Source organism: Neoarius graeffei, chromosome 14, assembly GCF_027579695.1.
Source record: "Neoarius graeffei isolate fNeoGra1 chromosome 14, fNeoGra1.pri, whole genome shotgun sequence".
Lineage (NCBI taxonomy): Eukaryota > Metazoa > Chordata > Actinopteri > Siluriformes > Ariidae > Neoarius > Neoarius graeffei.
In genome coordinates, this window is record NC_083582.1 from 65242727 (window position 1) to 65260307 (window position 17581).

Sequence of the window (17581 nt, forward strand, 5' to 3'; positions counted from 1 at the left end):
GTTGACATTATTTTGATGAGTCTGTTGTGACCTGTTTTCCACTTGTGTATGCAATTTTTATTTTTGGGTTAACTCTTACAGTACGTAAGTGCAGGTTTTTTTTTTGTTTTTTTTTCCTGGAAATCAGCATTGCAGGTGTTCACCTATTAATTCATTCAAAAATTTAATTATTAATTCATTAAAAAAATTTTAATCTATTACAATTTTTATTTATTTTATATAGTATTCATGCAGTATTATATAGTATTTTTATATAGTTGATTGGATTTTCTGGAAGAACCAAAATTGTATTTGGAAAGCTGGAAATAAACTTTATTGAAAGTAGAGTACATTCAACACTTAATTCTGTCGATTTCATTGTGGATATGACCACACAAACATCAGAATTGTGGATAGGAAATGACATAATCTTTTTTGTTTCAAATAATTGTGTTAAAGCAGTACAATTCTCAGTCCTGAAATATTTTTACAGCGACCCTGAGTAAAGAGAAAGTGCCGCGATGTCTTCTATCAAGGTATGAGTCTGGACTTTTGGTACCTTAATAGAAGACATTGCACCTCCAGTGTGTGTTCAGTGTTTATTCCAGCTGTGTGAACTTACCTGTTTGTGTTTAAATTGAAATGCCACCAAGTGAAAAGGCTTAGACGTTGAATTGCGTATGCTTTTATGTTATCCAACGGCATTTATTGATTGATTGATTGCTGATTAACAGAAAATAGTAGTGTCCCAGAATTTTTCGAACGAAGATTTGGAACACCCTTGTGGGTAGCAAAGTGTGCACTTATTATTTTTTTTTTTTTTATTTAAAAACATCCAGCTTCATTTCTACTTTTGTTTGAATCAGCTTCTGCTGTCAAATTTTGAAATTTTCTTGGTTTTGTTAAACAGCTGCATCATTACAAGTGTTTTGTTTAAATTATCAGCTCAATACCCAACACTATTCTTGGATATGATACAATACTGTACAAATATACAAAGAGTTTAGCTTTTTTTTTTTTAAAGGAAAAAATTTCAGTCAGATTACTCCCTACATGACTAATATAAATAAATAATAATAAGTCGGTGTCTCTGTTCCCTGTTCTTTCTAAGAATGACTGACTGACTGACTGACTGACTTAAACCTGCGGTCGAAAAAAAAAGTCAATATTGTGTAAAACTCATGAATGATTTACAGAGCTGTGTGGCTCAATTCCAGGTCTCAGGGTGAGACAATTCCAGTTCCAATTCCTGTTCTCAGGGTGAGATCTTCCATGATGTTCCCACACACACAAAATCGCACATCTGGGCAGGGCACCTGTTTAAAGCATGCCCAAACATGTGATTGTTTAATATCAATCTTGAGTTTTTCAGTTTCAGATAGTCTTCCTTGGGTGTGTTGTGTAATTTTAGATGTAAAGAGGATTGTCTCTTCTTAAAAAAAACAGTTGTGTTTCTCTCTCTTCTCCATCTTTTTTTCCTCTTTGTTGATGTTTGGTCTCTCATGTGTTTGAACACAGGTGACCTCAGCCATGGATTACTTCGCTATCAGACCCTTCTGGAACCTTGTACTTGCCCTGGTTGTTGCACTTGTGCCTGGCTCAACAGGGGCACCACAGGGTTGTGGTTCCAACGTGAGCGCTCTCTACTATAACCTCTGCGATCTTGGCGTAGTGTGGGGCATCGTGGTGGAGGCATTTGCCGCGGCCGGAGTGTTGTTGTGTCTTATATTGCTGATGGTTGTCCTTGCCAACCTGCCATTTATGTCAGATAAGCGGCGGAGCAGATCAGTACCATTAGATGTTGGCTTACTTGTGGGCACTCTGGGTCTCTTTGGGCTGACATTTGCTTTCATCGTGGACAAGGACTTTGCTACATGTTCCTCACGCCGCTTCCTGTTTGGTGTGTTATATGCAGCCTGCTTCTCCTGCCTTCTTATGAAAGCCATAAATCTGAACATCCTGTCCAGACACAACAAGGGACCCCGATCCTGGGCACTATGCCTTGGAGCCTTGGCATTTTGGTTGGTTGAAGTGATCATCAACGTCGAATGGTTGATTATCACCTTGGTCCGTCAATCAATCAGTCAGCCCACCAATCAATCAGTCACCCCTGAGCCATGCTCGATTGCCAATGAAGACTTTGTAATGGCTCTCATTTATGTTATGGCCCTCCTGGTGGCTGTCTGTGTGGTATCCACAGCAGTCCTGTGCGGCAAGCACCGGCGCTGGCACAAAGACGGCGTCTTCATCATGCTCACTGGAATCTTCTCACTGGGCATTTGGGTGGCATGGATCGTCATGTACACTTATGGCAATAACAAGCATGGTAATGCTAAGTGGGACGACCCGACCCTCGCTATAGCACTGGTGGCCAATGCTTGGACGTTCCTTCTACTTTACGCAGTGCCCGAGCTGTGCCAGGCGACTCACGACTCGGAGGCAGAATCAGCCCTCCCTGCAGATGTCTATTCAAACCATGCCGTGGGTTATGAGAACATCCTGAAAGACCAAAGCTCCCAGAACATGTTTATGGAAAATAAGGCCTTCACTATGGACGAACCCAAAGCAGGTACACGTGTCTTTTTTTTTTTTTTTTTTTTTTTTTAAATTCCTGTTTTGTTCTGTGCTTTTAGAGTTGGTTGGTAAGCTGCTTTCCATGCATCATATTCCTAACATTTCATACAACATGATGAAATTAATAATGAGTCCTCAATAAGAGGATAAATCCAATATGTTTTGTTGAATGCAAAATCCTAGAGAGGTTTAAACCTGTCAAGTCAAACTAATTACTAACCTGAGCAAAAGAAAGTCATTGCTCTTTAGTTGAGTAATTCATTTAAACTGCTGATCTGTGTGACAGATTTATTTTCCAGAAACCTTCCAATAGCGATGAGTTAAATTTGCGAGTAAGTTTTAACTTGAATACAATGATAATTATGGGGAAATACATTGTGCCGTAGGCAGTTTAAAGGAACAGTCCACCGTACTTCCATAACGAAATATGCTCTTATCTGAATTGAGACGAGCTGCTCCGTACCTCTCCGAGCTTTGCGCGACCTCCCAGTCAGTCAGACACGCTGTCACTCCTGTTAGCAATGTAGCTAGGCTCAGTATGGCCAATGGTATTTTTTGGGGCTGTAGTTAGATGCGACCAAACTCTTCCGCGTTTTTCCTGTTTACATAGGTTTATATGACCAGTGATATGAAACAAGTTCAGTTACACAAATTGAAACGTAGTGATTTTCTATGCTATGGAAAGTCCGCACTATAATGACAGGCGTACTAACACCTTCTGCGCGCTTCGGCAGCGCATTGATACGGAGCTCAGATATCAATGCGCTGCCGAAGCGCGCAGAAGGTGTTGGTACGCCCGTCATTATAGTGCGGACTTTCCATAGCATAGAAAATCGCTACGTTTCAATTTGTGTAACTGAACTTGTTTCATATCACTGGTCATATAAACCTATGTAAACAGGAAAAACGCGGAAGAGTTTGGTCGCATCTAACTACAGCCCAAAAAATACCATTGGCCATGCTGAGCCTAGCTACATTGCTAACAGGAGTGACAGCGCGTCTGACTGATTGGGAGGTCGCACAAAGCTCGGAGAGGTACGGAGCAGCTCGTCTCAATTCAGATAAGAGCATATTCCATTATGGAAGTACGGTGGACTGTTCCTTTAAACTCCATGGCAAAACGATTAAATAGTAGGATTTAAAAAAACAAGCAAAAAAAAAAACCCTGCTGTACAAGAGGTACAGAAAGCTGGATTTTGCTAATGCCTACTGCTTACGCTACTGAATTTGATATGCTGATGTTTTGAAATCACAGCTCTGCAGATGTCCCGTCTCTCCTTTTCTGTCACACCCTGTTTCTGTCTCATTGTTTTTATTTGAGTTTCCTCTCTTGCTCTTTTTATCATCCTTTATCCTTTAGCATACATTTGTGGTTTACTCGGGACAAATATTAAAAAGCCGTCATAATGGTATAATGCTGTCATGATTTTTTTTCAGTGTTTGCTAAGTCATGGTGATTTTTGAAAACAAAACAGTTCTGCTTTGAAGAAGAAACGTCACAGTCGTTTTTTTCCATTTTAGCCCCAACACACCCCTGCGCACACAGGCCTCCTGCCTGATTACTCAATGAAGGGCAAAGTGAACACGCACCAAACCCTGTGTGATGAGAGTCAATATGGTCAATATGTTTCACAGAACAATGATTCAGATCGGTGTGTTTACTCGGTCACATCTCCACAGAGACTGTGGTCTGGCAACACTGTCATGCCAATCAGGTATTTAACAGCAGGAGACGACGTTCCACTCCCAGTGTTCCTACCCATAATATCCTCCCAACAAGGATACAATCATATATGCTTCCCTATGAACACGCACCTGTTTTTTTTATGTTTTATTTTACTCTATATGTATTAAAAACAACTCTGTCTAATCATCTAGCTGCTATTTATTTGGCTTCACTAATTTTTCTTTGTTTAACTGTCAGCAATTTCTGCTTCGTGTGGGAGCTATTGGGACCAAGCAATATGAACATGGGCTACTGATATTGTGATAAATTACCTTTGTTTTTTTTCCCTCAAATCATTCGAACACCACTGGACACCATTTTCATTCACCAACTGGGGATTAAAATCTATTGCATTTAACAGTTATTCAACGAAATCGTGTCGTACGTGAGCTGATAGCCGACGAGGTGCGTAGCACCGAGTCGACTATAAGCCATGTACGACGAGATTGAGCGGAATAACTGTTTCATTCTATCTGCATTCACTGGATTTTGAGAAACGGAGCGTTTTTTATTTTTTGCAAATTCAATAAATTAAAGTGCTGATGACACGTTTTTGACATCTTTGGCGATGCTTTATAACATAAGTAATTCCCAATGATCCATATATTAATTCACGAAGGCGCCTATTTTACAAGTTATGATAAACACGGCTATTTGGGCAAATTTGACAGGGCTGCAGCACCCAGGAGACGAAGGAGGAGGAGGAGCTATATGACGTCAGCGAAAGAACCTTCCTCCTAACTTACCAGTTTGTTGTTGATGCGACAGGTGTTCAGTTTGTCATTATTAGTATTATTTTATATATATATTAATTAGTTATGCCTTCGCGTTGTGTTGCTGGCTTTTGCTCCAAAACCTACAAGGATGGGGTAAGTTTATTCAAGTTTCCCAGAGATCCTGAGCTCCATGCGAAGTGGGTGAAGCAAGTCAGGCGCACTCGTGACAAGTGGGAGCCCTCACCAACATCCGTCCTGTGCTCTGAACACTTCGATTTGGATTGTTTTGACACCCTTCCCAGCTTAAAAGAATCTCTTGGGTGTTCAGTTCATCACAAACGTGTGTTACTACCATCAGCAGTGCCTACAGTGTTGCCAGATTGGGAGGTTTCCCGCCCAGTTGAGCGGTTTCAAGTGCATTTTGGTGGGTTTTGAACATATTTTGGGCTGGAAAACGTCAGCAGTATCTGGCAACAGATACTGCTGACGTTTTCCAGCCCAAAATATGTTCAAAATGCACTTGAAACCGCCCAACTGGGCGGGATTCCTCCCAATCTGGCAACACTGCCAGTATTCCGGAGGGGGTCTACTAGTAGCTATGCCGGATCCAAAGACAGTCCTCCTGTCAGAACATGTGTTGTGAAACGACATAAGATAAAGATACGTAGAGCTATAGATTCTACATGATAATCATAAATGTAATCATAAAGTCGGCGTGATATCAGTCATGTATTTGCTTGTGAAAGCTTGCGGCTTTCATGTAACTGCCGCCTAGCAACGAGAGGCAAAGAGTAAAGAGGGTAGGCTATCATAGATTCTATTTGGAAGAGATTCGTGTTCTTCCGCTGACGTCACAACATGGCCGTGAGCCACGGATCCAGTTTTCTTGCGCTGTGCAATTAAAAGTTGGATATTTGCGTAACAACGGCTTCTTTTCACGTAATTATAACAGAACTCTAACGTTTGTCATGTTGTATGGTTTATTTAAGAAATTGCATAGAGTCATGTTCGTGTCATCAGCACTTTAAAACTTCATACAAAGCGTCCGACAAAATCGTTTCCGCTTAGAATGTAAACAAACCGGCGAAATGACAGGAGCAATTAGTGAAAAATGCGATAATTAATAATAATAATTCTTGAAAAATAGAAAAAGATACGCTCTTGCCATGAAATTTTGTTGCCTTTTTTGGGTTTTTGTTTTCGAGTAGGGTTTTTATTTTGTCCTCAGTTGATTCAGCAACTAGCATGTGCTGCCATTTTGTTCTTCTTTAGGTTTTTTTTTTTTGGCGGTTGGCAAAACAACTTAAAGGTGCATTACCGCCACCAACTGGACTGGAGTGTGGAACAGGAGATATTGGAGGGGAAAAACTATATTCTTTTATTTAGCTATTTGTTTCTTTTATGTAAATACTTAATGATATGTCTGACTTGATGTGCTCTGCCATTTTTGTTTTTCTCTACTCACGGTATATGAGCTAATAGCCTAGTAGTAGAGTAGCCAATCAGAGCGCATGATTGCTCATATCCGGTGAATGTGGATAGAATAATTATCAATCATACTTTTCATCTTTGTTCTGTTTTATATGATAAGTGATGCATTTTGTGATGTACTTGATGGGGCATGCTGCTATAATAAAATAATCAACGATGGGGTGGTGTGATGCAGCCTGACACAAGGCAGAGTTACTCTTACCACCCCAAATTTGATTATTTTCCAGTGCCAACTCCAGCATTAAAGACGGACTTGTTACACTTTTTTTTTTCCTACATTTTTAGTCACATTTAATGTTGCAGAATGTGTCTGAAACACATTAGTTGTTGTTTTCACTAACTTTACAGCTTTAAAGGTGCTATAGACCCCTTCGCATGTTTGTAAACAAACCGACCGTTGCCAGGATGCGCGCGCAGCCTGGACTCAAACAATGGCGCTGCCCATAGACCGGCATTATGAGCTGTCAGATTATGCAAAACAATTGTCGTTACAAGATCGAGAACGCTACATAAATAAGTTAACTCTAACAAGTGGACATCGCCTGCCGGATCCGTATTTAATTAAAGAGTGGACGGACGATGTTAGTAAGTTCCCTGGTATACAATGGCCAGATATATACTCGTACCTTATTGACAAGACTTCAGTGTACACCCACGAAAAACTTCGTGCCTACAAGTCTTTAGACGCATATGATTGTGTGGGCATGTACAGAACGTGTTTTACACTGAAATTGATGAAAACTTCTGTGCTCTGAAGTCAAAAATCTTACCAAGTCAGCGTCAAGGTCAGAAGGTTGCTATGTATGAAGCCTGGGTGGTATACAACAAGCTGGAAGGCTACGTTTTGACAGCCAATTGCACATGTATGGCAGGGTAAGTAATCTACAAACAAAATTACATGCAAAGCTAAGTTAACATGCTAACAATATTCATTACATTGTGTAACTATGACCCAGCTAATCAGACAAACGTTACCAAAGTATTTTGCTCCATCAATAAACAAAGACTAGAAAGAATAAAGATTTAATAAATAGCCTGATCTTACCTGTGATGAAGTGGGCGCTGCAAACCCGCGCATTTTTGATAGTGCTTTCATCCCAGTCTACACGTTAGATGGCTTGTAGCCATAGACGTCGGCGAATTATTAATAATAATAATAATATTATTATTATTATTATTATTTTTTTTTTTGAATGGGTGAGATCCTGCTGGAATTCTGTACATTTTAACCCCATCACTGCAACGATTCTGACACCTGACAACACAACAACTAGGCATTTCTTCCAAATATTTCTTCTCGTCTCTACCGTCGCCAAAAGTCAGTCTGACCGTCGCTGAGTCTTTTTTGAATCCAGGCTGCGCGTGCAATTTCCTCTTACGTATGAATGACATTTACTGCGAAGGGGTCTATATGTAAGAACAGAGACTTTGGCCCAATCCCAATTCTAATTTCTACCCCTACCCCTCCCCCTTCCCCTCCCCCTTCCCCTTGGCCCTTCCCCTTGAAACTGAGCTACAAGGGATAGGGCTTGAAATTCAACCCTTACATATTGGGATAGCCCTTCAACGATCGCATACGTCATCGCGTACCTCCGTCAGCGTTTACGTTAGCAAAACGCGACCAAATGCGTCATTGGCTGCGACCAGCCGCTACAGTCAGAGCCAGAGGCAGAACCAGACATCTCTGCTGGCAGGGTGTGATTTGTTAACTAACACCACTGAATGGGATATCTTTGGCGCTTCGTGCACCACATCCGACAGAATGAGGTGTCAGAACACTCATGTAAACAATAAAAGCGAGAAAACGTACGCAGTCAAGCAACCGAAAACAATACTCACTCCCAAAGCTTTTTAGCAGCAGCTTGGATTTCAGAAATCGCTGCTCATTCTCAGCTCGAAAGCGAATCAAACGGCGTGTTTCCTCTGGATAACAACTTAAAACACGTAAATAATGGAGAAAATACATTTATGACAATCTTTCGCCGCGGGAACCGCCATCTTTCTGAAATCCGCATGAAATCTCGCTGAAATCCGCATGGCATTGTGGGAAATCACTCAAACCCCTTCGTTCGGAGTCAGCTCCAGGAAAATCTTCGTTTGGAGGGGTACAGAAGCCCTACCCCTTCCCCTACCCCTCCGCGTTAACTGGGATTGGGATACCCCTACCCCTTCACGTGAACGCGCAAAATGGAGGGGAAGGGCCAAGGGGTTGGTCCAAGGGGTGAAATGGGATTCGGCCTTTGAGACTGTCACTAGCTTTGGTGACTTTTCCGATCCTGTTAGCAACTTGAGAGCCTCGCGACTTTTTCAGCACGTCAGTGACTGTCTTGAACTCGATACAGCTCTCCAGCTCGCATCGTAGTCGCTGTTATACAAGTTTAGAAAGCAGGTTCACTTGATTCACCATCTGTGTGTCGCGCTTGGCTGATTTCTTCATGCTCTCATTTTGGACTTGGGGCAGATTGAATGCTAGTGACTCACTATTGCCTCATAGAGGATATTACACAGTGGGACGAAGATGTGTAGTTTATCTTCGAGTGGCGAACATATTTCACGAGTGAGCAAAGCGAAGGAGTGAAATTTTTCAACATGGGAAGAGAAGATAAACTTCATATCTTTGCGCAACCGTGGAATGCTATTTTTATAATAGAGACACGTCCACAAAAAAAGGCAAGTTAATCAAAAGAACTTTAATTTTGAACCGGTTCGCTATTTTGACAATGCATGGCTAGTCAGCTGGAAAACACTGGGAGTGATGTCATCGATATGTCCTCATGAGCAAAGATATTGGAAAATGTGTCCCTCAGGTCCGTGAGGGACGCATAGGAGTTTTTCGACACGAGAAGATAAACTTCAGCTCTTCAAGCAAATGTGTGATATTCTGTTTATTATATAGACACATTCACAAACAAACACTACGCAAGTTGATCAAAACAATTCATCGATTTCCTCACCAGTGAGGATATTGGAAAATGTTACTCAATGTCCCGGATGTAGTTCGTATGAAAAATGAGTGGCATATTTTCTAGTAAAACACTCGTCTATATAATAAAAAGTGGTCTTGTGAAACGGATGGTTTGCTGGTTAGCATGTTCACTTAAGTAGATATACAGTGGTGCTTGAAAGTTTGTGAACCCTTTAGAATTTTCTATATTTCTGCATAAATATGACCTAAAACATCATCAGATTTTCACACAAGTCCTAAAAGTAGATAAAGAGAACCCAGTTAAACAAATGAGACAAAAATATTACACTTGGTCATTTATTTATTGAAGAAAATGATCCAATATTACATATCTGTGAGTGGCAAAAGTATGTGAACCTTTGCTTTCAGTATCTGGTGTGACCCCCTTATGCAGCAATAACTGCAACTAAACGTTTCCGGTAACTGTTGATCAGTCCTGCACACCGGCTTGGAGGAATTTTAGCCCATTCCTCCATACAGAACAGCTTCAACTCTGGGATGTTGGTGGGTTTCCTCACATGAACTGCTCGCTTCAGGTCCTTCCATAACATTTCGATTGGATTAAGGTCAGGACTTTGACTTGGCCATTCCAAAACATTAACTTTATTCTTCTTTAACCATTCTTTGGTAGAATGACTTGTGTGCTTAGGGTCGTTGTCTTGCTGCATGACCCACCTTCTCTTGAGATTCAGTTCATGGACAGATTGACATTTTCCTTTAGAATTTGCTGGTATAATTCAGAATTCATTGTTCCATCAATGATGGCAAGCCGTCCTGGCCCAGATGCAGCAAAACAGGTCCAAACCATGATACTACCACCACCATGTTTCACAGATGGGATAAGGTTCTTATACTGGAATGCAGTGTTTTCCTTTCTCCAAATATAATGCTTCTCATTTAAACCAAAAAGTTCTATTTTGGTCTCATCGGTCCACAAAACGTTTTTCCAATAGCCTTCTGGCTTGTCCATGTGATCTTTAGCAAACTGCAGATGAGCAGCAATGTTCTTTTTGGAGAGCAGTGGCTTTCTCCTTGCAACCCTGCCATGCACACCATTGTTGTTCAGTGTTCTTCTGATTGTGGACTCCTGAACATTAACATTAGCCAATGTGAGAGAGGCCTTCAGTTGCTTAGAAGTTACCCTGGGGTCCTTTGTGACCTCGCCGACTATTACACGCCTTGCTCTTGGAGCGATCTTTGTTGGTCGACCACTCCTGGGGAGGGTAACAATGGCCTTGAATTTCCTCCATTTGTACACAATCTGTCTGACTGTGGATTGGTGGAGTCCAAACTCTTTAGAGATGGTTTTGTAACCTTTTCCAGCCTGATGAGCATCAACAACGCTTTTTCTGAGGTCCTCAGAAATCTCCTTTGTTCGTGCCATGATGCACTTCTACAAACATGTGTTGTGAAGATCAGACTTTGATAGATCCCTGTTCTTTAAATAAAACAGGGTGCCCACTCACACCTGATTGTCATCCCATTGATTGAAAACATCTGACTCTAATTTCACCTTCAAATTAACTGCTAATCCTAGAGGTTCACATACTTTTGCCACTCTCAGATATGTAATATTGGATCATTTTCCTCAATAAATAAATGACCAAGTATAATATTTTTGTCTCATTTGTTTAACTGGGTTCTCTTTATCTACTTTTAGGACTTGTGTGAAAATCTGATGATGTTTTAGGTCATATTTATGCAGAAATATAGAACATTCTAAAGGGTTCACAAACTTTCAAGCACCACTGTGTCTGCAACGCAATACATAGATATCTTTGGTGCAACATCAAAATTATCGTTAATTGTTTACCGTTTTAAACAAATTCTTACATATAGCAACTTTTTTTTTTTTCTAAGACAAATTGTAGCTTATGTTGCTGAACAATCAAAAAAATCCACCCGTTGTAAAGACTTTCCCAAGTCCGTATGCCACAATTACAGACACAGTAACATTAGAATGAGCTTGTTGATAATGGAACGACTGTCTAAGCTGCTATTTTAGAATGTTAATCGCTCAGAAAACAACTTGTTTTTCTTTCCACAGAAAGGTTAATTCTGTGCCGCTCTGACTTTTTTTTTTTTTAAATTGTGTGTTATCAGGTAATAAGCCAGTGTCTCCATACAGCGGCTACAACGGACAGCTTCGCAGCCCTGTGTACCAGCCCACCGAGCTCGCAATTATCACCAAAGGCATAACAAATGTGAGTACGGCTGTTCGCCATTCCTGTTTTGCCTATGCAAATCCACATGGCAGCGTTATTACTCTTATGGCACAGCTTATTGACACCTAACAATGGAGACTTGCAAAAGCCTTGCGAGTAAATATTTTATATTCTGAGATGTCTAGCACTTCTTACTCACACATGCTTTTCTCCTTCTTCATGCTTGTGGCTTCACCACCAGAAGGACTGTCTGTATGATACTTCGATCCCACGAGCCTCTCTCGCCACTTCACCCAGTCCGAGCGGCAGCATCGGCCCGACCCTGTCCAACACTGGACAGGACCTCGTCACTAATGTATGCAGCTCTGTGATCAAACCTTGTCTTTCCTATTTCCTTGCATTGTTCTCCTTTGTCTCCTGATTTCCCACTGAAGCCTCCCTCAATGATCTACCAGACTCTAACTTCTCTCTTCCTTGTCAGGAGCTCTTGTTTTCCTGACTCTGTCTATATCTCACCCACTCAATATCCTCATCGTTCATTCTTGTTGTATCAGATTCCGTTCTGGAAATCTTTTTCTCTCTGCCTTTTTTTTTTTTGGGGGGGGATTTTTCTGTCCTTGATGGCTGTCAGGTTTGTACTGTAAAAGGCACGTACTGAGCAAGAGAACACTATTCGCACGTCAGTTCATAAGCACAGGATAGTCCTCCTTGATTTGAAGGTGATCTCATCTGGCATTTATTTATTTATTCCCCCCGACTTAATCCTCAGTGCCTTGATGACTCAAAACCTGTTTCTTGCCTGCCAGGTTTTTAAAACGAACAGTACTTTCTTTTCTGTATGTATGAATGATGGTTATATAACACAAGGACGAGAGTTTTCCGCTTTTTGGCGGAATTCCGCTTTTTTTTTTTTTTCAGTCAAAATGGACCTTTTTTTATATTGTTGCAAATCCGTTGAGAAAATTTTAGGGGGGTAGGGTATAGACCCCTTTCACTGACGTCACCTGAAACCGGAAGTAAACAGACCCTGCGCCATTTTGGAAGACCAACAAACTCGTGATAAGGGGATAATAACGGCAGCGGTATGTGAACCCACGAGAATAAAGTGGAGTGGCAAACAACTTAAACAAATCTGAGCTGTTTTATTTATGATTTATTGGCCCAACAGTAGACTTGAAAGAAACCTGTGTGAGACTTGGCAAAAAACTGTGGATATAATGGATAAGTCTGTGCATGATCTGCGGACACTTTGAGGTAAGCAAACGCAAGAAATTCAGATTTAAAACATGCTAAATTGGCCCCAAGTTGATAACTGTATGAGGAGCAAGCCTCCCAGACTTCTACAATTTAATAATAATAATAATTTAGGATGGTTTGGGGCTTGCTCGCTGCTGCCAGGTTGGTTGTTGAGTAGCCTGACTGTTTTTTTTTTTTGTTTTTTTTTCTTGCGTGTGGTATCATTGTTGACGCGAGGTTGTTTTTTGAACATGCCAATGCGGACACGATTTCCCCTGATGAGTTATGACTTCAGACGCGATGCGTGTGTGGAGGTGTGGAGTCCGTGTGATATGTGCGTAAGATAGGCTTCTCATGTGTTTGGAGATCCGCGCTCCGAGACGAGCGCAAGCGCTCCGAGACGAGCGCAAGCACCCCCCCCCCCAAGGAAAAAAAGGGGCCCCCCGAAAATATCGGCATAGTTCAAACACTGAGTGTAGGCACTGGATGTAAACAATAAATAGTTTACAATGTCTGGGTAGCAAACAGATGGCAGAATTGGTGTCAGGTCCTCCTTATGTTTCCATTCTCCCTTGCCGCGAGTCTTATCATATGGGTCAAACCCATCAATCACAGCCAGTTTCTCCACATACCGTGCCCTTTCTGCAACTGGTAATGTACTCACATAACCAGAATTATCATCCATCATGTCACTTTACTCTTGCTCGTACTTTGTTTTATATTGTGAGTGCATGTACTTGGTCTTCCAATATGGCGCCTAACAAAATCTCATGGCACGGTGACGTCATGTGAAAGGGGTCTATAGGGATGTTAACCGATGACCTTTTGACCGATGGTTGATTTTGGAGCGGAGGACTTGGAATTCTGTGTTGTAAACGCTTGGGGCGTGCCATGCGGTGTGAGGACGACAGCTGACGAATCAGAAACGCCCATTCAGTCATGTAAGTTAAAGACAGCTAACAAATCAGAAACACCCATTCAGTCATGTCCCGCCCCAGTTGAACACAGCTACCACTCGGCGAAAGAAAAAAAGTGTAGACACAGGCTTTTTAGCTTACAAATTACTATTCTGTTTTTTTCTTTTAATTATTATTAGAAGGCACATGGAGTTTAGTCCTGCCTTGGCCAGTGCGTTCTGAAAGTATGTTTCGGTCTGTAGCCAACAATGCATGTTATTGCAGATCATCTCTCTCCACACAAACTAAAGGCGCAGACGCCGACTTTTTCACGGCTGAATCGTGCAGATCCGATTGCTTTCCTTTGAGCATACAGAATTTACTCTGATGAAATTATTCAGACACTCCAGCGCCCCCCCCTAAAAAAAAAAAAAATCGGATCTTTGCACGATTCAGCCGTGAAAAAGGCGGCATCCGCTAAAAGGGAGCAAAAGAAAGCAAGGCTGGAGCATGTGAAAAATCAAGAGGAGTTGGCTAAAAAGAGGGAGAGGACCAACAAGCTTTTAGCTCTTGTTAAAAAGCTCAAAATAAAGAAGAAATAAATTTTCTGCACCATGAAACTGTAAAATAGTTGTATATATTGTAAATAAACACTTTATAGAACCAAAGGAAAAATGTATTCATAAATCATATAAACCATTATTTAATATAGCAGTGAATGTGTTACCTTAGTTTGGATTTAGAGCAGCAAATTTGAAGTATCATGTTGGTGCTCACCTGGAATGTATATGCAAAATTTATCACAAAAGGCCTAGGTCAATGTTTCCTTTACATACGTGTAGTTGATCTTTTATCAAATGAAAGTTTAAGTAATGTATGTACTTGAAAGAGAGTTCTACTTTTGTATGTGTCAATTTTGTAAGCAAACAGGGTATGGTATTTCAACAACATTTGTAAAATTTTGATGATAAAATAAATGGTTTTTAGGGTAAAAAATCTCTAAAATCCATGAGCTCACGGGGGCTTTGCCCCCTGAGCCCCCACAGGGGCTTCGCCCCTGGACCCCACTGGGGGCCTGCGGCCCCCAGACCCCCGGCTAATTTTTCAGATTTTTTCATCACGAGCCACTCTCATCCCTGATAACACATCTTGTTGTTTGTATAGATTATAAATGACTCTAATGTGAGTATAGTGCTGCATGTGAAGGACAGTAAGTTTATATCTAAGGGAGTTTTCATAACACTTGAATCCACACCCAGTAATGATTTTGGGCTTGTGCGTGCGCGCGCACGCGCGCACACACACACACACACACACGCGCGCACGCAAAATGACAGGTATAAATAAAGAGTCGGTCTTGTGTAGGAAAGGATTTAGCAGTGTTGTAGGCAAGTCACTAAACCTCGAGTCCGAGTCCATCCTCGAGTCCCCGGTGTTCAAGTCCGAGTCAAAGCCAAATCATGAAAGAAAATTTACAGTCTGAGAACAAGACTCCAACCGTACCGTTTGACAGTGGCGGCTGCTGCCTTTATGCGAAAGCGTCTCTGCTACTGTGTTGGACTAACGTTCCGGCTCGACTGCGCCATTTTAGTTAACAGGCTACAGATAAAAAGCTCGTTCATCGCTCAGCGAGCCCCACCCACTGTCAACAGAGCAATGAACACAGCATGTCACTTCCTTCTCTGGGTGGAGTCTTGCCAAATGACGATCGAAGTTGTCCCCGTCGTCTCCTCGATAGTTCTTCTACACATGGAACACACAGCAGGACAATCCTAGGGGTGTTTCTCCAGGCATTTTAGCGCCATTGACATTAGTTTGTTCCTCAACATGACGTATGAACAGGTGAATGTGCATTCTCTTGCATAAAATTAACGTAGATATAAATATCTTGTGCCAAATTATTATGGCATGTTACAAAAAAAAGAAAAAAATCAGAGGCCTTGTCTCCAATTTACGAGTCCGAGTCATCAGTGCTCAAGTCCAAATCAAGTCACGAGCCCTTAAAATTAGGGCACGAGTCAAACTAGAGTCCGAGTCCCGGACTCGAGTACTACAAGCCTGGGATTTAGCCACTGATGAGCTGTTTTGAACGAAATTGTAGCCACTTGCAGTGTGTGTGTGTGTGTATATATATATATATATATATATATATATATATATATATATATATATATATATATATATATATATATATATATATATATAATGTATGTATGTGTATGTGTGCAAAGTTGAGATTTTATAAGCTGTGACAACTTCTTTGAAGGCCTTTACTTACCGTTCACGCCAAGGTTTAGAAGAGGATGGGGAAATCAGCTCAAACAGCTTTCACATTCCACCAAACATACCAAACTTTATACGACCCGGGGTCTGGAAAAAAAACCTCAAATGTTAAAAATACCTAAAATGTCAAACTCTAGTCTAGAACGGCCAAGGTACAAACATTTTATTCACCAATTAAGGATGTTAATTTGAGTGTACTGGATGAGGGGGACCTCAATCACACACAGTGATAATCTATGAAGTAAATGGACCTTTACGAGATTATGGTGCAACGTTCAGGTGTGTCAAAATAATAACTGCTCTCTCCCTTTCTTCTATTCAGGGTAATGGCTTGCACTGGAAATCACAGTGGTGAATCTAGCCGAGACTTCCTGCTCCGGATGCCTTACTCCTGTTCTTTTTCTCAACAAAGTTTCAGTATGTTTTCACCTCGGCCATGGATCTTAGAAGCTTCACCTTGGAACGGCGAGGTGTCCATTTGCCCAACATAGACAATATATGGGCATTTTGTCCACAGTGACACTGAATAAGAAATTCAGCCCAGGAGATGAGACTGTACACTTGAATGTAGGACATGGAGACTGTTCATGTATTACCCGGTGGCTGCTTTAACTACTATAGTACTATGCATTTAGAGAAAGGAGAGAGAATGGATAATGAAGGGCACTTGAATTTGTATTTAACAATGTGAAGTAATCAGCCTGTTATTAGATCCCGACACTCTCTGGAAAAAAAAAAAGTTACTTTACCTTTGCTTGTTGCTGGGGTGTTAACCTTAAGAGTACATCTTTTGTACCTTTTTTAATCTCTCTCTCTCTCTCTCTCTCTCTCTCTCACACGTACACCTGGAAGCATGGATGTATGAACATGACTGTTCGTTTCATGGTACAAACACTTGTTGATCCCTTTGAAAATAATTCCTCTGTAATTTTAGTATGCATCGTTCATCTTGTAAAGTTAAGGTACATAATTAGACCTTGAGGACCACTGTTGTAGCTTGAGAGCGTATTTACTTTTTTTTTTTTTCCTGACAGTGTAGCTTGCAGCAACATTTCTGTATGCTAGGTATCTTATGATTTTTTTTTTTCTGTTTATCATGCCTGTTTGAATCACTGTATTGTAAAGTTTTAATCCTGAAATGTGTTCAGTATTGCAACACATTATTCACAGAGCTTTCTTAAATGATTGTAATAATTCCAGGTGATAAACTGGGTTGAATAACATCCACGTGTGTGTGTGTACGCATAATCACAAAGTAAAAAGGCCGTGTGTGTGTTTCATTTCCATGCAGATAGTCAAAGCCCTGGCCGTGTGTGAAAGTTTCAACCTGATCATTAGAACAGCATGAAGATAAGATCCCAAAGAGGGACGTATCAAACGGAAAATATTCCTCTCCCTCATAGTCAGTGCCTGCGATATTTACATATCCACAGTAGATAAGTCGCAGTTTCCTACCTACAAGCAGAGATGTGTCTGTCAGAGTAATCAGATGGCAGCATAAGGTTGTGTGAGGACAGCCAATTATATTGTAGGTTTACGTTAAAGGCATT

At 41.0% G+C, this 17581-nt stretch overlaps 1 protein-coding gene across 2 annotated transcripts in view; it reads left to right on the forward strand.

Annotated features, from left to right (window-relative positions):
• Window positions 1-17293, forward strand: part of gprc5c (G protein-coupled receptor, class C, group 5, member C) — an 18779-nt gene extending 1486 nt beyond the window's left edge. Inside the window, exons 2-5 of one of the 2 annotated variants that reach the window (XM_060940235.1) lie at window positions 1498-2548; window positions 11555-11655; window positions 11858-11971; window positions 16354-17293. In XM_060940235.1, the coding sequence (XP_060796218.1) occupies window positions 1510-2548; window positions 11555-11655; window positions 11858-11971; window positions 16354-16386 (1287 nt within the window). In that variant the 5' untranslated portion in view covers window positions 1498-1509 and the 3' untranslated portion in view covers window positions 16387-17293. The remainder of the gene's footprint in view (window positions 1-1497; window positions 2549-11554; window positions 11656-11857; window positions 11972-16353) is intronic. The other variant, XM_060940236.1, reaches the window with a different exon arrangement.
• Window positions 17294-17581: the final 288 nt, after the last annotated feature.